The 16,818-nt window shown below is 49.2% G+C and overlaps 1 protein-coding gene across 2 annotated transcripts in view; it reads left to right on the top strand.

Annotated features, from left to right (window-relative positions):
* The window catches only part of LOC148477746 (ficolin-2-like), a 34,772-nt gene extending 19,237 nt beyond the window's left edge, over positions 1-15,535 (top strand). For both annotated transcript variants that reach the window (XM_088456268.1, XM_088456267.1), the window contains 4 exons: positions 5,291-5,415; positions 11,408-11,537; positions 13,845-13,979; positions 14,972-15,535. In XM_088456268.1, the coding sequence (XP_088312394.1) occupies positions 5,291-5,415; positions 11,408-11,537; positions 13,845-13,979; positions 14,972-15,234 (653 nt within the window). In that variant the 3' untranslated portion in view covers positions 15,235-15,535. The remainder of the gene's footprint in view (positions 1-5,290; positions 5,416-11,407; positions 11,538-13,844; positions 13,980-14,971) is intronic.
* Positions 15,536-16,818: the final 1,283 nt, after the last annotated feature.

Raw genomic sequence — 16,818 nt, 5'->3', positions numbered from 1 at the left:
CCGATGCTAACCCAATCCCAATCCTAACCCTAACTGTAACCCTAACCTCAGGCTGACTCTAACCCAATCCTAACCCTAACTGTAACCCTAACCTCAGGCCGATGCTAACCCAATCCTAACCTTAACTGTAACCTTAACCTCAGGCCGACGCTAACCCAATCCTAACCCTAACCCTAACAGTAACCCTAACCTCAGGCCGACGCTAACCCAATCCTAACCCTAACTGTAATCCTAACCTCAGGCCGACTCTAACCCAATCCTAACCTTAACTGTTACCCTAACCTCAGGTCGACGCTAACCCAATCCCAATCCTAACCCAAACTGTAACCCTAACCTCAGGCCGACGCTAACCCAATCCTAACCCTAACTGTAACCCTAAACTCAGGTCGACGTAACCCAATCCTAACCCTAACTGTAACCCTAACCTCAGGCCGACGCTAACCCAATCCTAACCCTAACTGTAACCCTAACCTCAGGCCGACGCTAAGCCAATCCTAACCCTAACTGTAACCCTAACCTCAGGCCGACGCTAACCCAATCCTAACCCTAACTGTAGCCCTAACCTCAGGCCGACGCTAACCCAATCCTAACCCTAACTGTAACCCTAATCTCAGGCCGACGCTAACCCAATCCTAACCCTAACTGTAACCCTAACCTCAGGCCGATGCTAACCCAATCCTAACCCTAACTGTAACCCTAACCTCAGGTCGACGCTAACCCAATCCTAACCCTAACTGTAACCCTAACCTCAGGCCGACGCTAACCCAATCCCAATCCTAACCCTAACCCTAACTATAACCCTAACCTCAGGCCGACGCTAACCCAACCCTAACCGTAACCCTAAACTCAGGCCGACGCTAACCCAACCCTAACCGTAACCCTAAACTCAGGCCGACGCTAACCCAATCCTAACCCTAACTGTAACCTTTACCTCAGGCCGATGCTAACCCAATCCTAACCCTAACCTCAGGCCGACGCTAACCCAATCCTAACCCTAACTGTAACCCTAACCTCAGGCCGACGCTAACCCATTCCTAACCCTAATTGTAACCCTAACCTCAGGCCGACGCTAACCCAATCCTAACCCTAACTGTAACCCTAACCTCAGGCCGACGCTAACCCAATCCCAATCCTAACCCTAACTGTAACCCTAACCTCAGGCCGACGCTAACCCAATCCTAACCCTAACTGTAACCCTAACCTCAGGCTGACTCTAACCCAATCCTAACCCTAACTGTAACCCTAACCTCAGGCCGATGCTAACCCAATCCCAATCCTAACCATAACTGTAACCCTAACCTCAGGCTGACTCTAACCCAATCCTAACCCTAACTGTAACCCTAACCTCAGGCCGATGCTAACCCAATCCTAACCTTAACTGTAACCTTAACCTCAGGTCGACGCTAACCCAATCCCAATCCTAACCCTAACTGTAACCCTAACCTCAGGCTGACGCTAACCCAATCCTCACCCTAACTGTAACCCTAACCTCAGGCCAACGCTAACCCAATCCTAACCTTAACTGTAACCCTAAACTCAGGTCGACGCTAACCCAATCCTAACCCTAACTGTAACCCTAACCTCAGGCCGACGCTAACCCAATCCTAACCCTAACTGTAACCCTAACCTCAGGCCGACGCTAACCCAATCCTAACCCTAACTGTAACCCTAAACTCAGGTCGACGTAACCCAATCCTAACCCTAACTGTAACCCTAACCTCAGGCCGACGCTAACCCAATCCTAACCCTAACTGTAACCCTAACCTCAGGCCGACGCTAAGCCAATCCTAACCCTAACTGTAACCCTAACCTCAGGCCGATGCTAACCCAATCCTAACCCTAACTGTAGCCCTAACCTCAGGCCGACGCTAACCCAATCCTAACCCTAACTGTAACCCTAATCTCAGGCGGACGCTAACCCAATCCTAACCCTAACTGTAACCCTAACCTCAGGCCGATGCTAACCCAATCCTAACCCTAACTGTAACCCTAACCTCAAGTCGACGCTAACCCAATCCTAACCTTAACTGTAACCCTAACCTCAGGCCGACGCTAACCCAATCCCAATCCTAACCCTAACCTCAGGCCGATGCTAACCCAATCCTAACCCTAACTGTAACCCTAACCTCAGGTCGACGCTAACCCATTTCTAACCTTAACTGTAACCCTAACCTCAGGTCGATGCTAACCCAATCCTAACCCTAACTGTAACCCTAACCTCAGGCCGACGCTACCCCAATCCTAACCCTAACTGTAACACGAACCTCAGGCCGACGCTAACCCAATCCTAACCCTAACTGTAACCCTAACCTCAGGCCGACGCTAACCCAATCCTAACCCTAACTGTAACCCCAACCTCAGGCCGACGCTAACCCAATCCTAACCCTAACCTCAGGCCGACGCTAACCCAATCCTAACCCTAACTGTAACCCTAACCTCAGGCCGACGCTAACCCAATCCTAACCCTAATTGTAACCCTAACCTCAGGCCGACGCTAACCCAATCCTAACCCTAACTGTAACCCTAACCTCAGGCCGACGCTAACCCAATCCTAACCCTAACTGTAACCCTAACCTCAGGCCGACGCTAACCCATTCCTAACCCTAACTGTAACCCTAACCTCAGGTCGACGCTAACCCATTCCTAACCCTAATTGTAACCCTAACCTCAGGCCGACGCTAATCGAATCCTAACCCTAACTGTAACCCTAACCTCAGGCCGACGCTAACCCAATCCTAACCCTAACTGTAACCCTAACCTCAGGTCGACGCTAACCCAATCCTAACCCTAACTGTAACCCTAACCTCAGGCCGACGCTAACCCAATCCTAACCCTAACTGTAACCCTAACCTCAGGCCGACGCTAACCCAATCCTAACCCTAACTGTAACCCTAACCTCAGGCCGATGCTAACCCAATCCTAACCCTAACTGTAATCCTAACCTCAGGCCGACTCTAACCCAATCCTAACCCTAACTGTAACCCTAACCTCAGGCCGACTCTAACCCAATCCTAACCTTAACTGTTACCCTAACCTCAGGTCGACGCTAACCCAATCCCAATCCTAACTGTAACCCTAACCTCAGGCCGACGCTAACCCAATCCTCACCCTAACTGTAACCTTTACCTCAGGCCGATGCTAACCCATTCCTAACCCTAACTGTAACCCTAATCTCAGGCCGACGCTAACCCTACCCTAACCCTAACTGTAACCCTAACCTCAGGCCGACGCTAACCCAATCCTAACCCTAACTGTAACCCTAACCTCAGGCCGACGCTAACACAGTCCTAACCCTAACTGTAACCCTAACCTCAGGCCGACGCTAACCCAATCCTAACCCTAACTGTAACCCTAACCTCAGTCCGACGCTAACCCAATCCTAACCCTAACTGTAACCCTAACCTCAGGCCGACGCTAACCCAATCCTAACCCTAACTGTAACCCTAACCTCAGGCCGACGCTAACCCAATCCTAACCCTAACTGTAACCCTAACCTCAGGCCGACGCTAACCCAATCCTAACCCTAACTGTAATCCTAACCTCAGGCCGACTCTAACCCAATCCTAACCCTAACTGTAACCCTAACCTCAGGCCGACGCTAACCCAATCCTAACCCTAACTGTAACCCTAACCTCAGGCCGATGCTAACCCAATCCTAACCCTAACTGTAATCCTAACCTCAGGCCGACTCTAACCCAATCCTAACCCTAACTGTAACCCTAACCTCAGGCCGACTCTAACCCAATCCTAACCTTAACTGTTACCCTAACCTCAGGTCGACGCTAACCCAATCCCAATCCTAACTGTAACCCTAACCTCAGGCCGACGCTAACCCAATCCTCACCCTAACTGTAACCTTTACCTCAGGCCGATGCTAACCCATTCCTAACCCTAACTGTAACCCTAATCTCAGGCCGACGCTAACCCTACCCTAACCCTAACTGTAACCCTAACCTCAGGCCGACGCTAACCCAATCCTAACCCTAACTGTAACCCTAACCTCAGGCCGACGCTAACACAGTCCTAACCCTAACTGTAACCCTAACCTCAGGCCGACGCTAACCCAATCCTAACCCTAACTGTAACCCTAACCTCAGGCCGACGCTAACCCATTCCTAACCCTAACTGTAACCCTAACCTCAGGTCGACGCTAACCCAATCCTAACCCTAACTGTAACCCTAACCTCAGGTCGACGCTAACCCATTCCTAACCCTAACTGTAACCCTAACCTCAGGTCGACGCTAACCCAATCCTAACCCTAACTGTAACCCTAACCTCAGGCCGACGCTAACCCAATCCTAACCCTAACTGTAACCCTAACTGTAACCCTAACCTCAGGCCGACGCTAACCCAATCCTAACCCTAACTGTAACCCTAACCTCAGGCCGACGCTAACCCAATCCTAACCCTAACTGTAATCCTAACCTCAGGCCGACTCTAACCCAATCCTAACCCTAACCTCAGGCCGACCCTAACCCAATCCTAACCTTAACTGTAACCCTAACCTCAGGTCGACGCTAACCCAATCTTCACCCTAACTGTAACCCTAACCTCAGGTCGACGCTAACCCAATCTTCACCCTAACTGTAACCCTAACCTCAGGCCGACGCTAACCCAATCCTAACCCTAACTGTAACCCTAACCTCAGGCCGACGCTAACCCAATCCTATCCCTAACTGTATCCCTAACCTCAGGCCGACGCTAACCCAGTCCTAACCCTAACTGTAACCCTAACCTCAGGCCGACGCTAACCCAGTCCTAACCCTAACTGTAACCCTAACCTCAGGCCGACGCTAACCCAGTCCTAACCCTAACTGTAACCCTAACCTCAGGCCGACGCTAACCCAATCCTAACCCTAACTGTAACCCTAACCTCAGGCCGACGCTAACCCAATCCTAACCCTAACTGTAACCCTAACCTCAGGCCGACGCTAACCCAATCCTAACCCTAACTGTAACCCTAACCTCAGGCTCAGCGCTTGCGACCTGGTCTGAATCAGGCCCTCTGTCCTCAGGACCCCACACAGGCCACATTTCCCAGGTTACCCAGCAGGTGCACAGGTGTATTCATTACTCACGGACACATTTCCCAGGTTATCTGGGAGGTGTACAGGTGTACTCATTACTAAAGGCCCCAATACATCAGCAATTGATTGCAGCAATTGGGCAATTTGCAATCGATTGTGTATAAAAATCTTTCCCTTTTTCAATCGATTTCAGAATTGCCACAATCGATTGAAAACGGGAAAGATTTTTAATGCTAAGTCACCTCCTCTGTATGTTTCCTAGGTCCAAGGAACTGCCGAGAGCTGCAAGATCTGGGCCTGACCCTTACAGGATGGTATAACATATATCCGGATGGAAATCCTATGAGGGTTATGTGTGATATGGACAGTGATGGTGGAGGATGGATAGTAAGCATGTTATAAAAATGTGAATTAGATGTGTCCTTTCTTACTGTAGTCACACAGAATGGCGGCTCTCTGTGCCAGGTCCTGCCCAACTCGAGCGTCTTTCTCAAGTTACATATATAGCGTACACTGATCACTTTCATGTGTGACATTTGTGTGAGACTGAACCTGTGTAAGGAGGATGCATCGGCTATGGCATTTCCACTTCATCTATGACAGCGCACGTGTGTAACACCAATTCCTGTGCCAATAAAGTCACAGCCCAGCGTCTCTGGTGCACTGGGAGCGGCTTTTCCTCTCGCCGTGTTCCATTGTGCTTCATCTATGACAGCGCACGTGTGTAACACCAATTCCTGTGCCAATAAAGTCACAGCCCAGCGTCTCTGGTGCACTATGAGCGGCTTTTCCTCTCGCCGAGTTCCATTGTGCTTCATGTACGACAGCGCACGTGTGTAACACCAATTCCTGTGCCAATAAAGTCACAGCCCAGCGTCTCTGGTGCACTGGGAGCGGCTTTTCCTCTCGCCGTGTTCCATTGTGCTTCATCTATGACAGCGCACGTGTGTAACACCAATTCCTGTGCCAATAAAGTCACAGCTCAGCGTCTCTGGTGCACTGTGAGCGGCTTTTCCTGTCGTCTTGTTCCATGGTGCTTCATCTATGACAGCGCACGTGTGTAACACCAATTCCTGTGCCAATAAAGTCACAGCTCAGCGTCTCTGGTGCACTATGAGCGGCTTTACCTCTCGCCGAGTTCCATTGTGCTTCATCTATGACAGCGCACGTGTGTAACACCAATTCCTGTGCCAATAAAGTCACAGCCCAGCGTCTCTGGTGCACTGTGAGCGGCTTTTCCTCTCGCCGTGTTCCATTGTGCTTCATCTACGACAGCGCACGTGTGTAACACCAATTCCTGTGCCAATAAAGTCACATCCCAGCGTCTCTGGTGCACTGTGAGCGGCTTTTCCTCTCACCGTGTTCCATTGTGCTTCATGTACGACAGCGCACGTGTGTAACACCAATTCCTGTGCCAATAAAGTCACAGCTCAGCGTCTCTGGTGCACTGTGAGCGGCTTTTAATCTCGCCGTGTTCCATTGTGCTTCATCTATGACAGCGCATGTGTGTAACACCAATTCCTGTGCCAATAAAGTCACAGCCCAGCGTCTCTGGTGCACTGTGAGCGGCTTTTCTTCTCGTCGTGTTCCATTGTGCTTCATCTATGACAGCGCACGTGTGTAACACCAATTCCTGTGCCAATAAAGTAACAGCTCAGCGTCTCTGGTGCACTATGAGCGGCTTTTCCTCTCACCGTGTTCCATTGTGCTTCAACTACGACAGCGCACGTGTGTAACACCAATTCCTGTGCCAATAAAGTCACAGCTCAGCGTCTCTGGTGCAATATGAGCGGCTTTTCCTCTCGCCGTGTTCCATTGTGCTTCATCTATGACAGCGCACGTGTGTAACACCAATTCCTGTGCCTATAAAGTCACAGCTGAACGTCTCTGGTGCACTATGAGCGGCTTTTCCTCTCGCCGAGTTCCATTGTGCTTCATGTACGACAGCGCACGTGTGTAACACCAATTCCTGTGCCAATAAAGTCACATTCCAGCGTCTCTGGTGCACTGTGAGCGGCATTTCCTCTCGCCGTGTTCCATTGTGCTTCATCTACGACAGCGCACGTGTGTAACGCCAATTCCTGTGCCAATAAAGTCACATCCCAGCGTCTCCGGTGCACTGTGAGCGGCTTTTCCTCTCGCCGTGTTCCATTGTGCTTCATCTATGACAGCACACGTGTGTAACACCAATTCCTGTGCCAATAAAGTCACATCCCAGCGTCTCTGGTGCACTGTGAGCGGCTTTTCCTCTCGCCGTGTTCCATTGTGCTTCATCTACGACAGCGCACGTGTGTAACACCAATTCCTGTGCCAATTAAGTCACAGCTCAGCATCTCTGGTGCACTATGAGCGGCTTTTCCTCTCATCGTGTTCCATTGTGCTTCATCTACGACAGCGCACGTGTGTAACACCAATTCCTGTGCCAATAAAGTCACAGCTGAACGTCTCTGGTGCACTATGAGCGGCTTTTCCTCTCGCCGTGTTCCATGGTGCTTCATCTATGACAGCGCACGTGTGTAACACCAATTCCTGTGCCAATAAAGTCACAGCTCAGCGTCTCTGGTGCACTGTGAGCGGCTTTTCCTGTCGTCTTGTTCCATTGTGCTTCATCTATGACAGCGCACGTGTGTAACACCAATTTCTGTGCCAATTAAGTCACAACCGAACGTCTCTGGTGCACTAAGAGCGGCTTTTCTTCTCGTCGTGTTCCATTGTGCTTCATCTATGACAGCGCACGTGTGTAACACCAATTTCTGTGCCAATAAAGTCACAGCTCAGCGTCTCTGGTGCACTATGAGCGGCTTTTCCTCTCGCCGAATTCCATTGTACTTCATCTATGACAGCGCACGTGTGTAACACCAATTCCTGTGCCAATAAAGTCACAGCTCAGCGTCTCTGGTGCACTGTGAGCGGCTTTTCCTCTCGCCGTGTTCCATTGTGCTTCATCTATGACAGCGCATGTGTGTAACACCAATTCCTGTGCCAATAAAGTCACAGCTCAGCGTCTCTGGTGCACTATGAGCGGCTTTTCCTCTCGCCGTGTTCCATTGTGCTTCATCTATGACAGCGCACGTGTGTAACACCAATTCCTGTGCCAATAAAGTCACAGCTCAGCGTCTCTGGTGCACTGTGAGCGGCTTTTCCTCTCGCCGTGTTCCATTGTGCTTCATCTACGACAGCGCACGTGTGTAACACCAATTCCTGTGCCAATAAAGTCACAGCCGAACGTCTCTGGTGCACTGTGAGCGACTTTTCCTCTCGCCGTGTTCAGTTGTGCTTCATCTATGACAGCGCACGTGTGTAACACCAATTCCTGTGCCAATAAAGTCACAGCTCAGCGTCTCTGGTGCACTATGAGCGGCTTTTCCTCTCACCGTGTTCCATTGTGCTTCATCTACGACAACGCACGTGTGTAACACCAATTCCTGTGCTAATAAAGTCACAGCTCAGCGTCTCTGGTGCACTATGAGCGGCTTTTCCTCTCACCGTGTTCCATTGTGCTTCATCTATGACAGCGCACGTGTGTAACACCAATTCCTGTGCCAATAAAGTCACAGCCGAACGTCTCTGGTTACACTGTGAGCGACTTTTCCTCTCGCCGTGTTCAGTTGTGCTTCATCTATGACAGCGCACGTGTGTAACACCAATTCCTGTGCCAATAAAGTCACAGCTGAACGTCTCTTGTGCACTGTGAGCGGCTTATCCTCTCGCCGTGTTCCATTGTGTTTCATCTATGACAGCGCACGTGTGTAACACCAATTCCTGTGCCAATAAAGTCACAGCTCAGCGTCTCTGGTGCACTATGAGCGGCTTTTCCTCTCACCGTGTTCCATTGTGCTTCATCTATGACAGCGCACGTGTGTAACACCAATTCCTGTGCCAATAAAGTCACAGCTCAGCGTCTCTGGTGCACTGTGAGCGGCTTTTCCTCTCGCCGTGTTCCATTGTGCTTCATCTACGACAGCGCACGTGTGTAACACCAATTCCTGTACCAATAAAGTCACATCCCAGCGTCTCTGGTGCACAATGAGCGGCTTGTCCTCTCGTCTTGTTCCATTGTGCTTCATCTACGACAGCGCACGTGTGTAACACCAATTCCTGTGCCAATAAAGTCACAGCCCAGCGTCTCTGGTGCACTATGAGCGGCTTTTCCTCTCACCGTGTTCCATTGTGCTTCATCTATGACAGCGCACGTGTGTAACACCAATTCCTGTGCCAATAAAGTCACAGCTCAGCGTCTCTGGTGCACTGTGAGCGGCTTTTCCTCTCGCCGTGTTCCATGGTGCTTCATCTATGACAGCGCACGTGTGTGACACCAATTCCTGTGCCAATAAAGTCACAGCTCAGCGTCTCTGGTGCACTATGAGCGGCTTTTCCTCTCGCCGTGTTCCATGGTGCTTCATCTATGACAGCGCACGTGTGTGACACCAATTCCTGTGCCAATAAAGTCACAGCTCAGCGTCTCTGGTGCACTGTGAGCGGCTTTTCCTGTCGTCTTGTTCCATTGTGCTTCATCTTTGACAGCACACGTGTGTAACACCAATTCCTGTGCCAATAAAGTCACAACCGAACGTCTCTGGTGCACTATGAGCGGCTTTTCTTCTCGTCGTGTTCCATTGTGCTTCATCTATGACAGCACACGTGTGTAACACCAATTCCTGTGCCAATAAAGTCACAGCTCAGCGTCTCTGGTGCACTGTGAGCGGCTTTTCCTCTCACCGTGTTCCATTGTGCTTCATCTATGACAGCGCACGTGTGTAACACCAATTCCTGTGCCAATAAAGTCACAGCCCAGCGTCTCTGGTGCACTATGAGCGGCTTTTCCTCTCACCGTGTTCCATTGTGCTTCATCTATGACAGCGCACGTGTGTAACACCAATTCCTGTGCCAATAAAGTCACAGCTCAGCGTCTCTGGTGCACTGTGAGCGGCTTTTCCTCTCATCGTGTTCCATTGTGTTTCATCTATGACAGCGCACGTGTGTGACACCAATTCCTGTGCCAATAAAGTCACAGCTCAGCGTCTCTGGTGCACTGTGAGCGGCTTTTCCTCTCGCCGTGTTCCATTGTGCTTCATCTACGACAGCGCACGTGTGTAACACCAATTCCTGTGCCAATAAAGTCACAGCTCAGCGTCTCTGGTGCACTGTGAGCGGCTTTTCCTCTCACCGTGTTCCATTGTGCTTCATCTACGACAGCGCACGTGTGTAACACCAATTCCTGTGCCAATAAAGTCACAGCCCAGCGTCTCTGGTATACTGTGAGCGGCTTTTCCTCTCGCCGTGTTCCATTGTGCTTCATCTACGACAGCGCACGTGTGTAACACCAATTCCTGTGCCAATAAAGTCACAGCCCAGCGTCTCTGGTGCACTGTGAGCGGCTTTTCCTCTCGCCGTGTTCCATTGTGCTTCATCTACGACAGCACACGTGTGTACCACCAATTCCTGTGCCAATAAAGTCACAGCTCAGCGTCTCTGGTGCACTGTGAGCGGCTTTTCCTCTCGCCGTGTTCCATTGTGCTTCATCTACGACAGCACACGTGTGTAACACCAATTCCTGTGCCAATAAAGTCACAGCTCAGCGTCTCTGGTGCACTGTGAGTGTAACATTTATTTAAAGAAAAATACAGTATGCTACTCTCAGTGCGTCTCAGTCGTGCCGGGCGTCTTGTGCCATATGGCATACGGACGACCAGTAAGTGAATATGTCATACAGAGGCCCATTTTATTAATAATCACATTTGCAGTGCAATTTTGCCGCGATGTTAGCACCCATGATCATATTGCATAATGTGATCCTAGCGTCTGAATGTAACAAAATGCAGCCACAGGGGCTCCGAAAGGCGCCTGTCCTTGGAATGTGCTTGGAGTGAAGTGACCTCGTCAGCGGTCTCTTGACTCCTATGCCGGGACTCCTGCGCTTGCGTGGCGGTCATTGCCGGGGGAGGGATCCTAGGTTTCTTACAGTGAGAAAGAATAAAATAAATCGCATTATGTCTGCCTATCTGTACCCAAAACTGTATTCATCCTAGTGACATACAATACAACAGCATCCTAGAGATTAATAAACAATACAGATTGCATCCTAGTGATTCATATACCATGCTGAGAGCATCCTAGTGATTAATATACATCACAGTAACGAGAAATCTCTCCAATCCTAATTATACAGCAACTTAAATCCCATATGTAGAAATACAAAAAATAATTTCATCCCAAAAATCCTACAACCTGGATGCAGTTGTATCTGTTTTAGGTACTGTTGTGCATTGTAGCCCTTATTGTACTATGTGCTAATGTTTGGTGATGACTTCATTCCTACCCTACCCTAACTGTGTAGTACGTATCACAAGGAGAGTAGCAGGTGTTCACCTCTTTGCAGGTCTTCCAGAGACGCTCGGATGGTTCAGTGAATTTTAACCGTGACTGGATCTCCTACAAGAGAGGATTTGGGAATCAGTGGAGCGAGTTCTGGCTGGGGAATGACAACATTCACTCACTAACATCAACAGGTAATACTCCAGTACTCAGCACCATGTATTCAGGTGGCATAAGATCTATTACACAGCCAACAATCATTTTGTGTAGTTACCCAGAATATTTGAATGAATGGGGTAAGTGGGAGCAGAATCCTGTAACTATTTATACTTCTCTTTAACTCTTAAATAAAGTTAGAGTACAAATTATGGTCTCAGTGAACGTCAGCTCAATGGATGCCCAGCAGTGGTGGTTCCAGAGGTGAGTCTGCAGGACAGTCCAATATTCAAATAGGGAACCTGCTACACCAACTGCCAGTGATGTTTGGCAGTATTTGGGGTGGCAGTTGCTGTGACTCCCCTATTTCAATATTGGACTGTGCTGCAGACCCACCTCTGGAGCCACCACTGGTGCCCAGGTTTTCACTTAAAAATGATAAGAGCCAGAAGTTTCACAGGGGCTGTGTGATCAGACAAGGAGCCAAAACTCTCGCAGGGGCGGGGTGATCAGACTAAGCACCAGGAGTCTTACAGGGGCTGGGTAATTAGACAAGAAGCCAGGAGTGTCACAGGGACTGGGTGATCAGACAAGCACCAGGAGTGTCACCGGGGGTGGGTGATCAGACAAGGAGCCAGTAGTGTCACAGAGTGGGTGATCAGACAAGGAGCCCAGGATTGTCACAGGGGCTGGGTGAACAGACAAGGAGCAAGGAGTGTCACCGGGGGTGAGTGATGAGACAAGGAGCCAGGAGTGTCACAGGGGCTGCGTGAACAGACAAGGAGCCAGGAGTGTCACAGGGGCTGGGTGAACAGACAAGGAGCCAGGAGTGTCACAGGGGCTGGGTGATCAGACAAGGAGCCAGGAGTGTCACAGGGGCTGGGTGAACAGACAAGGAGCCAGGAGTGTCACAGGGGCTGGGTTATTAGACAAGGAGCCAGGAGTGTCACAGGGGCTGGGTGAACAGACAAGGAGCCAGGAGTGTCACAGGGGCTGGGTTATTAGACAAGGAGCCAGGAGTGTCACAGGGGCTGGGTGATCAGACAAGGAGCCAGGAGTGTCACAGGGGCTGGGTGATTAGACAAGGAGCCTGGAGTGTCACAGGGGCTGGGTGAACAGACAAGGAGCCAGGAGTGTCACAGGGGCTGGGTTATTAGACAAGGAGCCAGGAGTGTCACAGGGGTTGGGTGAACAGACAAGGAGCCAGGAGTGTCACAGGGGCTGCGTGAACAGACAAGGAGCCTGGAGTGTCACAGGGGCTGGGTGATCAGACAAGGAGCCAAAACTCTCGCAGGGGCGGGGTGATCAGACTAAGCACCAGGAGTCTTACAGGGGCTGGGTAATTAGACAAGAAGCCAGGAGTGTCACAGGGACTGGGTGATCAGACAAGCACCAGGAGTGTCACCGGGGGTGGGTGATCAGACAAGGAGCCAGTAGTGTCACAGAGTGGGTGATCAGACAAGGAGCCCAGGATTGTCACAGGGGCTGGGTGAACAGACAAGGAGCAAGGAGTGTCACCGGGGGTGAGTGATGAGACAAGGAGCCAGGAGTGTCACAGGGGCTGCGTGAACAGACAAGGAGCCAGGAGTGTCACAGGGGCTGGGTGAACAGACAAGGAGCCAGGAGTGTCACAGGGGCTGGGTGATCAGACAAGGAGCCAGGAGTGTCACAGGGGCTGGGTGAACAGACAAGGAGCCAGGAGTGTCACAGGGGCTGGGTTATTAGACAAGGAGCCAGGAGTGTCACAGGGGCTGGGTGAACAGACAAGGAGCCAGGAGTGTCACAGGGGCTGGGTTATTAGACAAGGAGCCAGGAGTGTCACAGGGGCTGGGTGATCAGACAAGGAGCCAGGAGTGTCACAGGGGCTGGGTGATTAGACAAGGAGCCTGGAGTGTCACAGGGGCTGGGTGAACAGACAAGGAGCCAGGAGTGTCACAGGGGCTGGGTTATTAGACAAGGAGCCAGGAGTGTCACAGGGGTTGGGTGAACAGACAAGGAGCCAGGAGTGTCACAGGGGCTGCGTGAACAGACAAGGAGCCTGGAGTGTCACAGGGGCTGGGTGATCAGACAAGGAGCCAGGAGTGTCACGGGCTGGGTGATCAGACAAGGAGCCAGGAGTGTCACAGGGGCTGGGTGAACAGAGTAGCACCAGGAGTGTCACAGAATGTGGGAATGAAAGATAAGTAAAACAGACATGGAATGGGGTCTCCTTATCATGGGGTCTTGTTTAGTCATAGCTCTCAGTTGATCATTGATCTATTTTGATCAAAAGAATATCTCTGACTAGTTCTAATTGTAAATAATGTGACGTATCTTTATGCGATTTGCATTATTTTTTTTACCAGGTAATTTTGAGCTCCGAATCGATTTAGAAGACTTTGATAAAAATCGTGTGAATGCCATATACAAAGGCTTCCAGCTTGGAGGAGAGTCTGAGAAATATCCCCTATATTTAGGGAATTACAGCATGGGTAATGCAGGTAATACAGCGTGCCTGTTATTTACTTACTGGGGGGGCACTTACGGGTATTGCCCTGATAGTCAGGATTTCTAGGCATTTCTAGGACAGAACTGATCTAATGGCATATTAGACCCTCAGCACATGAGCCATCCATTCATGCAGCTCTCTTGTATCTTCTATCTTTAACCCTGTATTGCATGAATTATGGGGGAGATGTATCAATTCCTGGAGAGAGATAAAGTACCAGCCAATCAGCTCCTGTCACTTTACAATCTGTGCTACAAATATTACAGATGCTGATTGGTTGGTAGTCTCTCTCTCTCTCTCTCATCAAAATTGAAAAATAACAAATAATTATTTTTAAAAAACACATTAAATGGGTCGGAGTTGCCTTTGTACGACACTGAGCGTTCATCTCCTGCCCCACTCATAGGTCTTCACTGCGTATGGAACAGCAGAAAACTATTTCACAACAATTCAGACACTTTGCCCCTGGTGCGCCCTGTGTGTGCCCGCCCCTGGTGTGTGTGCCCGCCCCTGGTGTGCCCTTGCAGAGAACTTTCTTATCATCATACTGGCTGTACTGAGTGTCCTGATTGGACGGTTTATAATCCACGCCATGCAGTACAGGTATAGAGAATGGTCTCCAGGCAGATGTCAGTATCCTGACAACACATCTACGGTGCTGATAAAAGTGTTTTCTATGCACAGATCTGATAGTATTAATCGTCAGCTCTATAGACAATGAGACAAAGTTTCTTCAGGAAAGAGAAGATGGAGGCTGCTGGGTTTCCCCTGTAAATACAGATTAGTCTGATGTCACGGTGTATGTAGCAGCAGCTGTGTGGTTTATCCTTCATGAAGAAAGGTCTCTGGGATATCGCTGGTTCCTGGATGGAAAAATTTAATTGTTCTGACTATTGCTCCTGATTTTTAATGTACTGTTCATTATAAATGTGCTATTTATATTGTGAGCCAGCAACAGCTAACAAACTATTTGTGTATTCACAGGTGATGCCCTTTCTGTTCACAGCAACCAAAAATTTACTACCTTTGATAATGATAATGATGACAGCAAAAATTTTAACTGCGCTAGAATACATTCTGCCCCCTGGTGGCACGCAGGGTGCTCCAATTCCTTTCTAAATGGGGAATATAAACATGGACAACATAAGGATAAGGGGGGTATTATCTGGTCAACGTTTAAGGACGATCAGTATTCCCTCAAGTTCTCGGAGATGAAGTTCCGCCAAGAGGACGATGAAGACTGGTAGATGGAACAGAGCGATTCGCTGATGCCTATAAATCTATAGATGTGGAGAAATCTGCTTGTGTTGTTATACATCTCTATAATAGAACAATTATACATCTGTTCACCATATTATAAAGATGTTTTCCATTGTTTTAAAACAGGATAATGTCCTATATTTAATGTAAAGTCTGCTAACATTAGGTGTCATTCATTTGGTTCATGTAGAGGCCGGAGAAAAGGTGATATAATATTACAGACTATAGAATACAGAAAGAGACTATGCATAGAACAAGATGAGAATATAAATAAAGCTGCCCATGGAATAAAACACCTACTAAATCATGTACTAATCTCTTATTACTTCACCGATGTGATGAACAGAACTAAGCATGCGATGATACATTCCATTTGTTTTACATAAAGAAGCTCATTAACCTTGGCCCAGATTCTGAGTAGCGCACTGCTGCGTCCGCGACTCCTAATGCCGGTATCAGCTCATTCCCTGGTGTACGGCCGAGCGTCACTGTACAAGGACTCAGACGCCAATTTCAGCGTCTCCAAGCGCTGAAATACAGCTTGGTGCATCGCGCCATCGAAACTAGCACCAGCCCCATAGTAAGGGCAGATTCTCCGTCAGAGTATGAGCGATTAGGCGTCTGTGTACACAACCAGTTCAGCGATGCGCCTGCGATATTCCCATGACACGCCCATTAGACCGAGCAGCTCCGCCTCTGAATGGCCCCCGCCCTCTTACTGCCCAGGAATGCCCAAATCATTTTCAATACAGTTTTGCGCACATGCATCTAAAATCGCTACTGCGATATATATTTATGATATCAATAAATATATAAATAAATAAGTAACTCAGGTGCTAATAATCCATCAGCAACACTGTAACATAACTATTCACAAAGAAATAGCCACAATATAACGCGTAAAACGCAACTGTGTAAAAACAGTACCATGAATACAAAGGCAAAAACCCGCTCACATTGTTGTATTGTGTAAGTGTGACCGTCGCGCAATTCAGCTGGAAGCGTTCAGTTGTTTAAAACAGTCATTTTTATTAACATTTTCAATATGCAGGTACATTATAAGATGGAAAAATACAGAAGAGATACACAAACACCAGTGTAAATAGAAACAATATCAGCAGGGTAATAATAGTAATAATAGACAATCAGCGTGTATACTACCAGGAGGTCCTGGGGAAAACCAGGAGCCAAGCTGTCAGAATGTGGGGACATAAGGGGGACCGGACCAGAGGAATATAATAGACAATCAGCGTGTGTATACTACCAGGAGGTCCTGGGGAAAACCAGGAGCCAAGCTGTCAGAATGAGGGGACATAAGGGGGACCGGACCAGAGGAATATAATAGACAATCAGCGTGTGTATACTACCAGGAGGTCCTGGGGAAAACCAGGAGCCAAGCTGTCAGAATGAGGGGACATAAGGGGGACCGGACCAGAGTAATATAATAGACAATCAGCGTGTGTATACTACCAGGAGGTCCTGGGGAAAACCAGGAGCCAAGCTGTCAGAATGAGGGGACATAAGGGGGACCGGACCATGGGGGTATCAGGGTAATAATAGACAATCAGCGT

Source organism: Taudactylus pleione, unplaced genomic scaffold (genome assembly GCF_031769625.1).
Source record: "Taudactylus pleione unplaced genomic scaffold, aTauple2 ptg000694l, whole genome shotgun sequence".
Taxonomy (NCBI): Eukaryota; Metazoa; Chordata; class Amphibia; order Anura; family Myobatrachidae; genus Taudactylus; species Taudactylus pleione.
The sequence above is the reverse complement of the archived record's forward strand: the minus strand, read 5'-3'. Positions and strand labels throughout refer to the sequence as shown.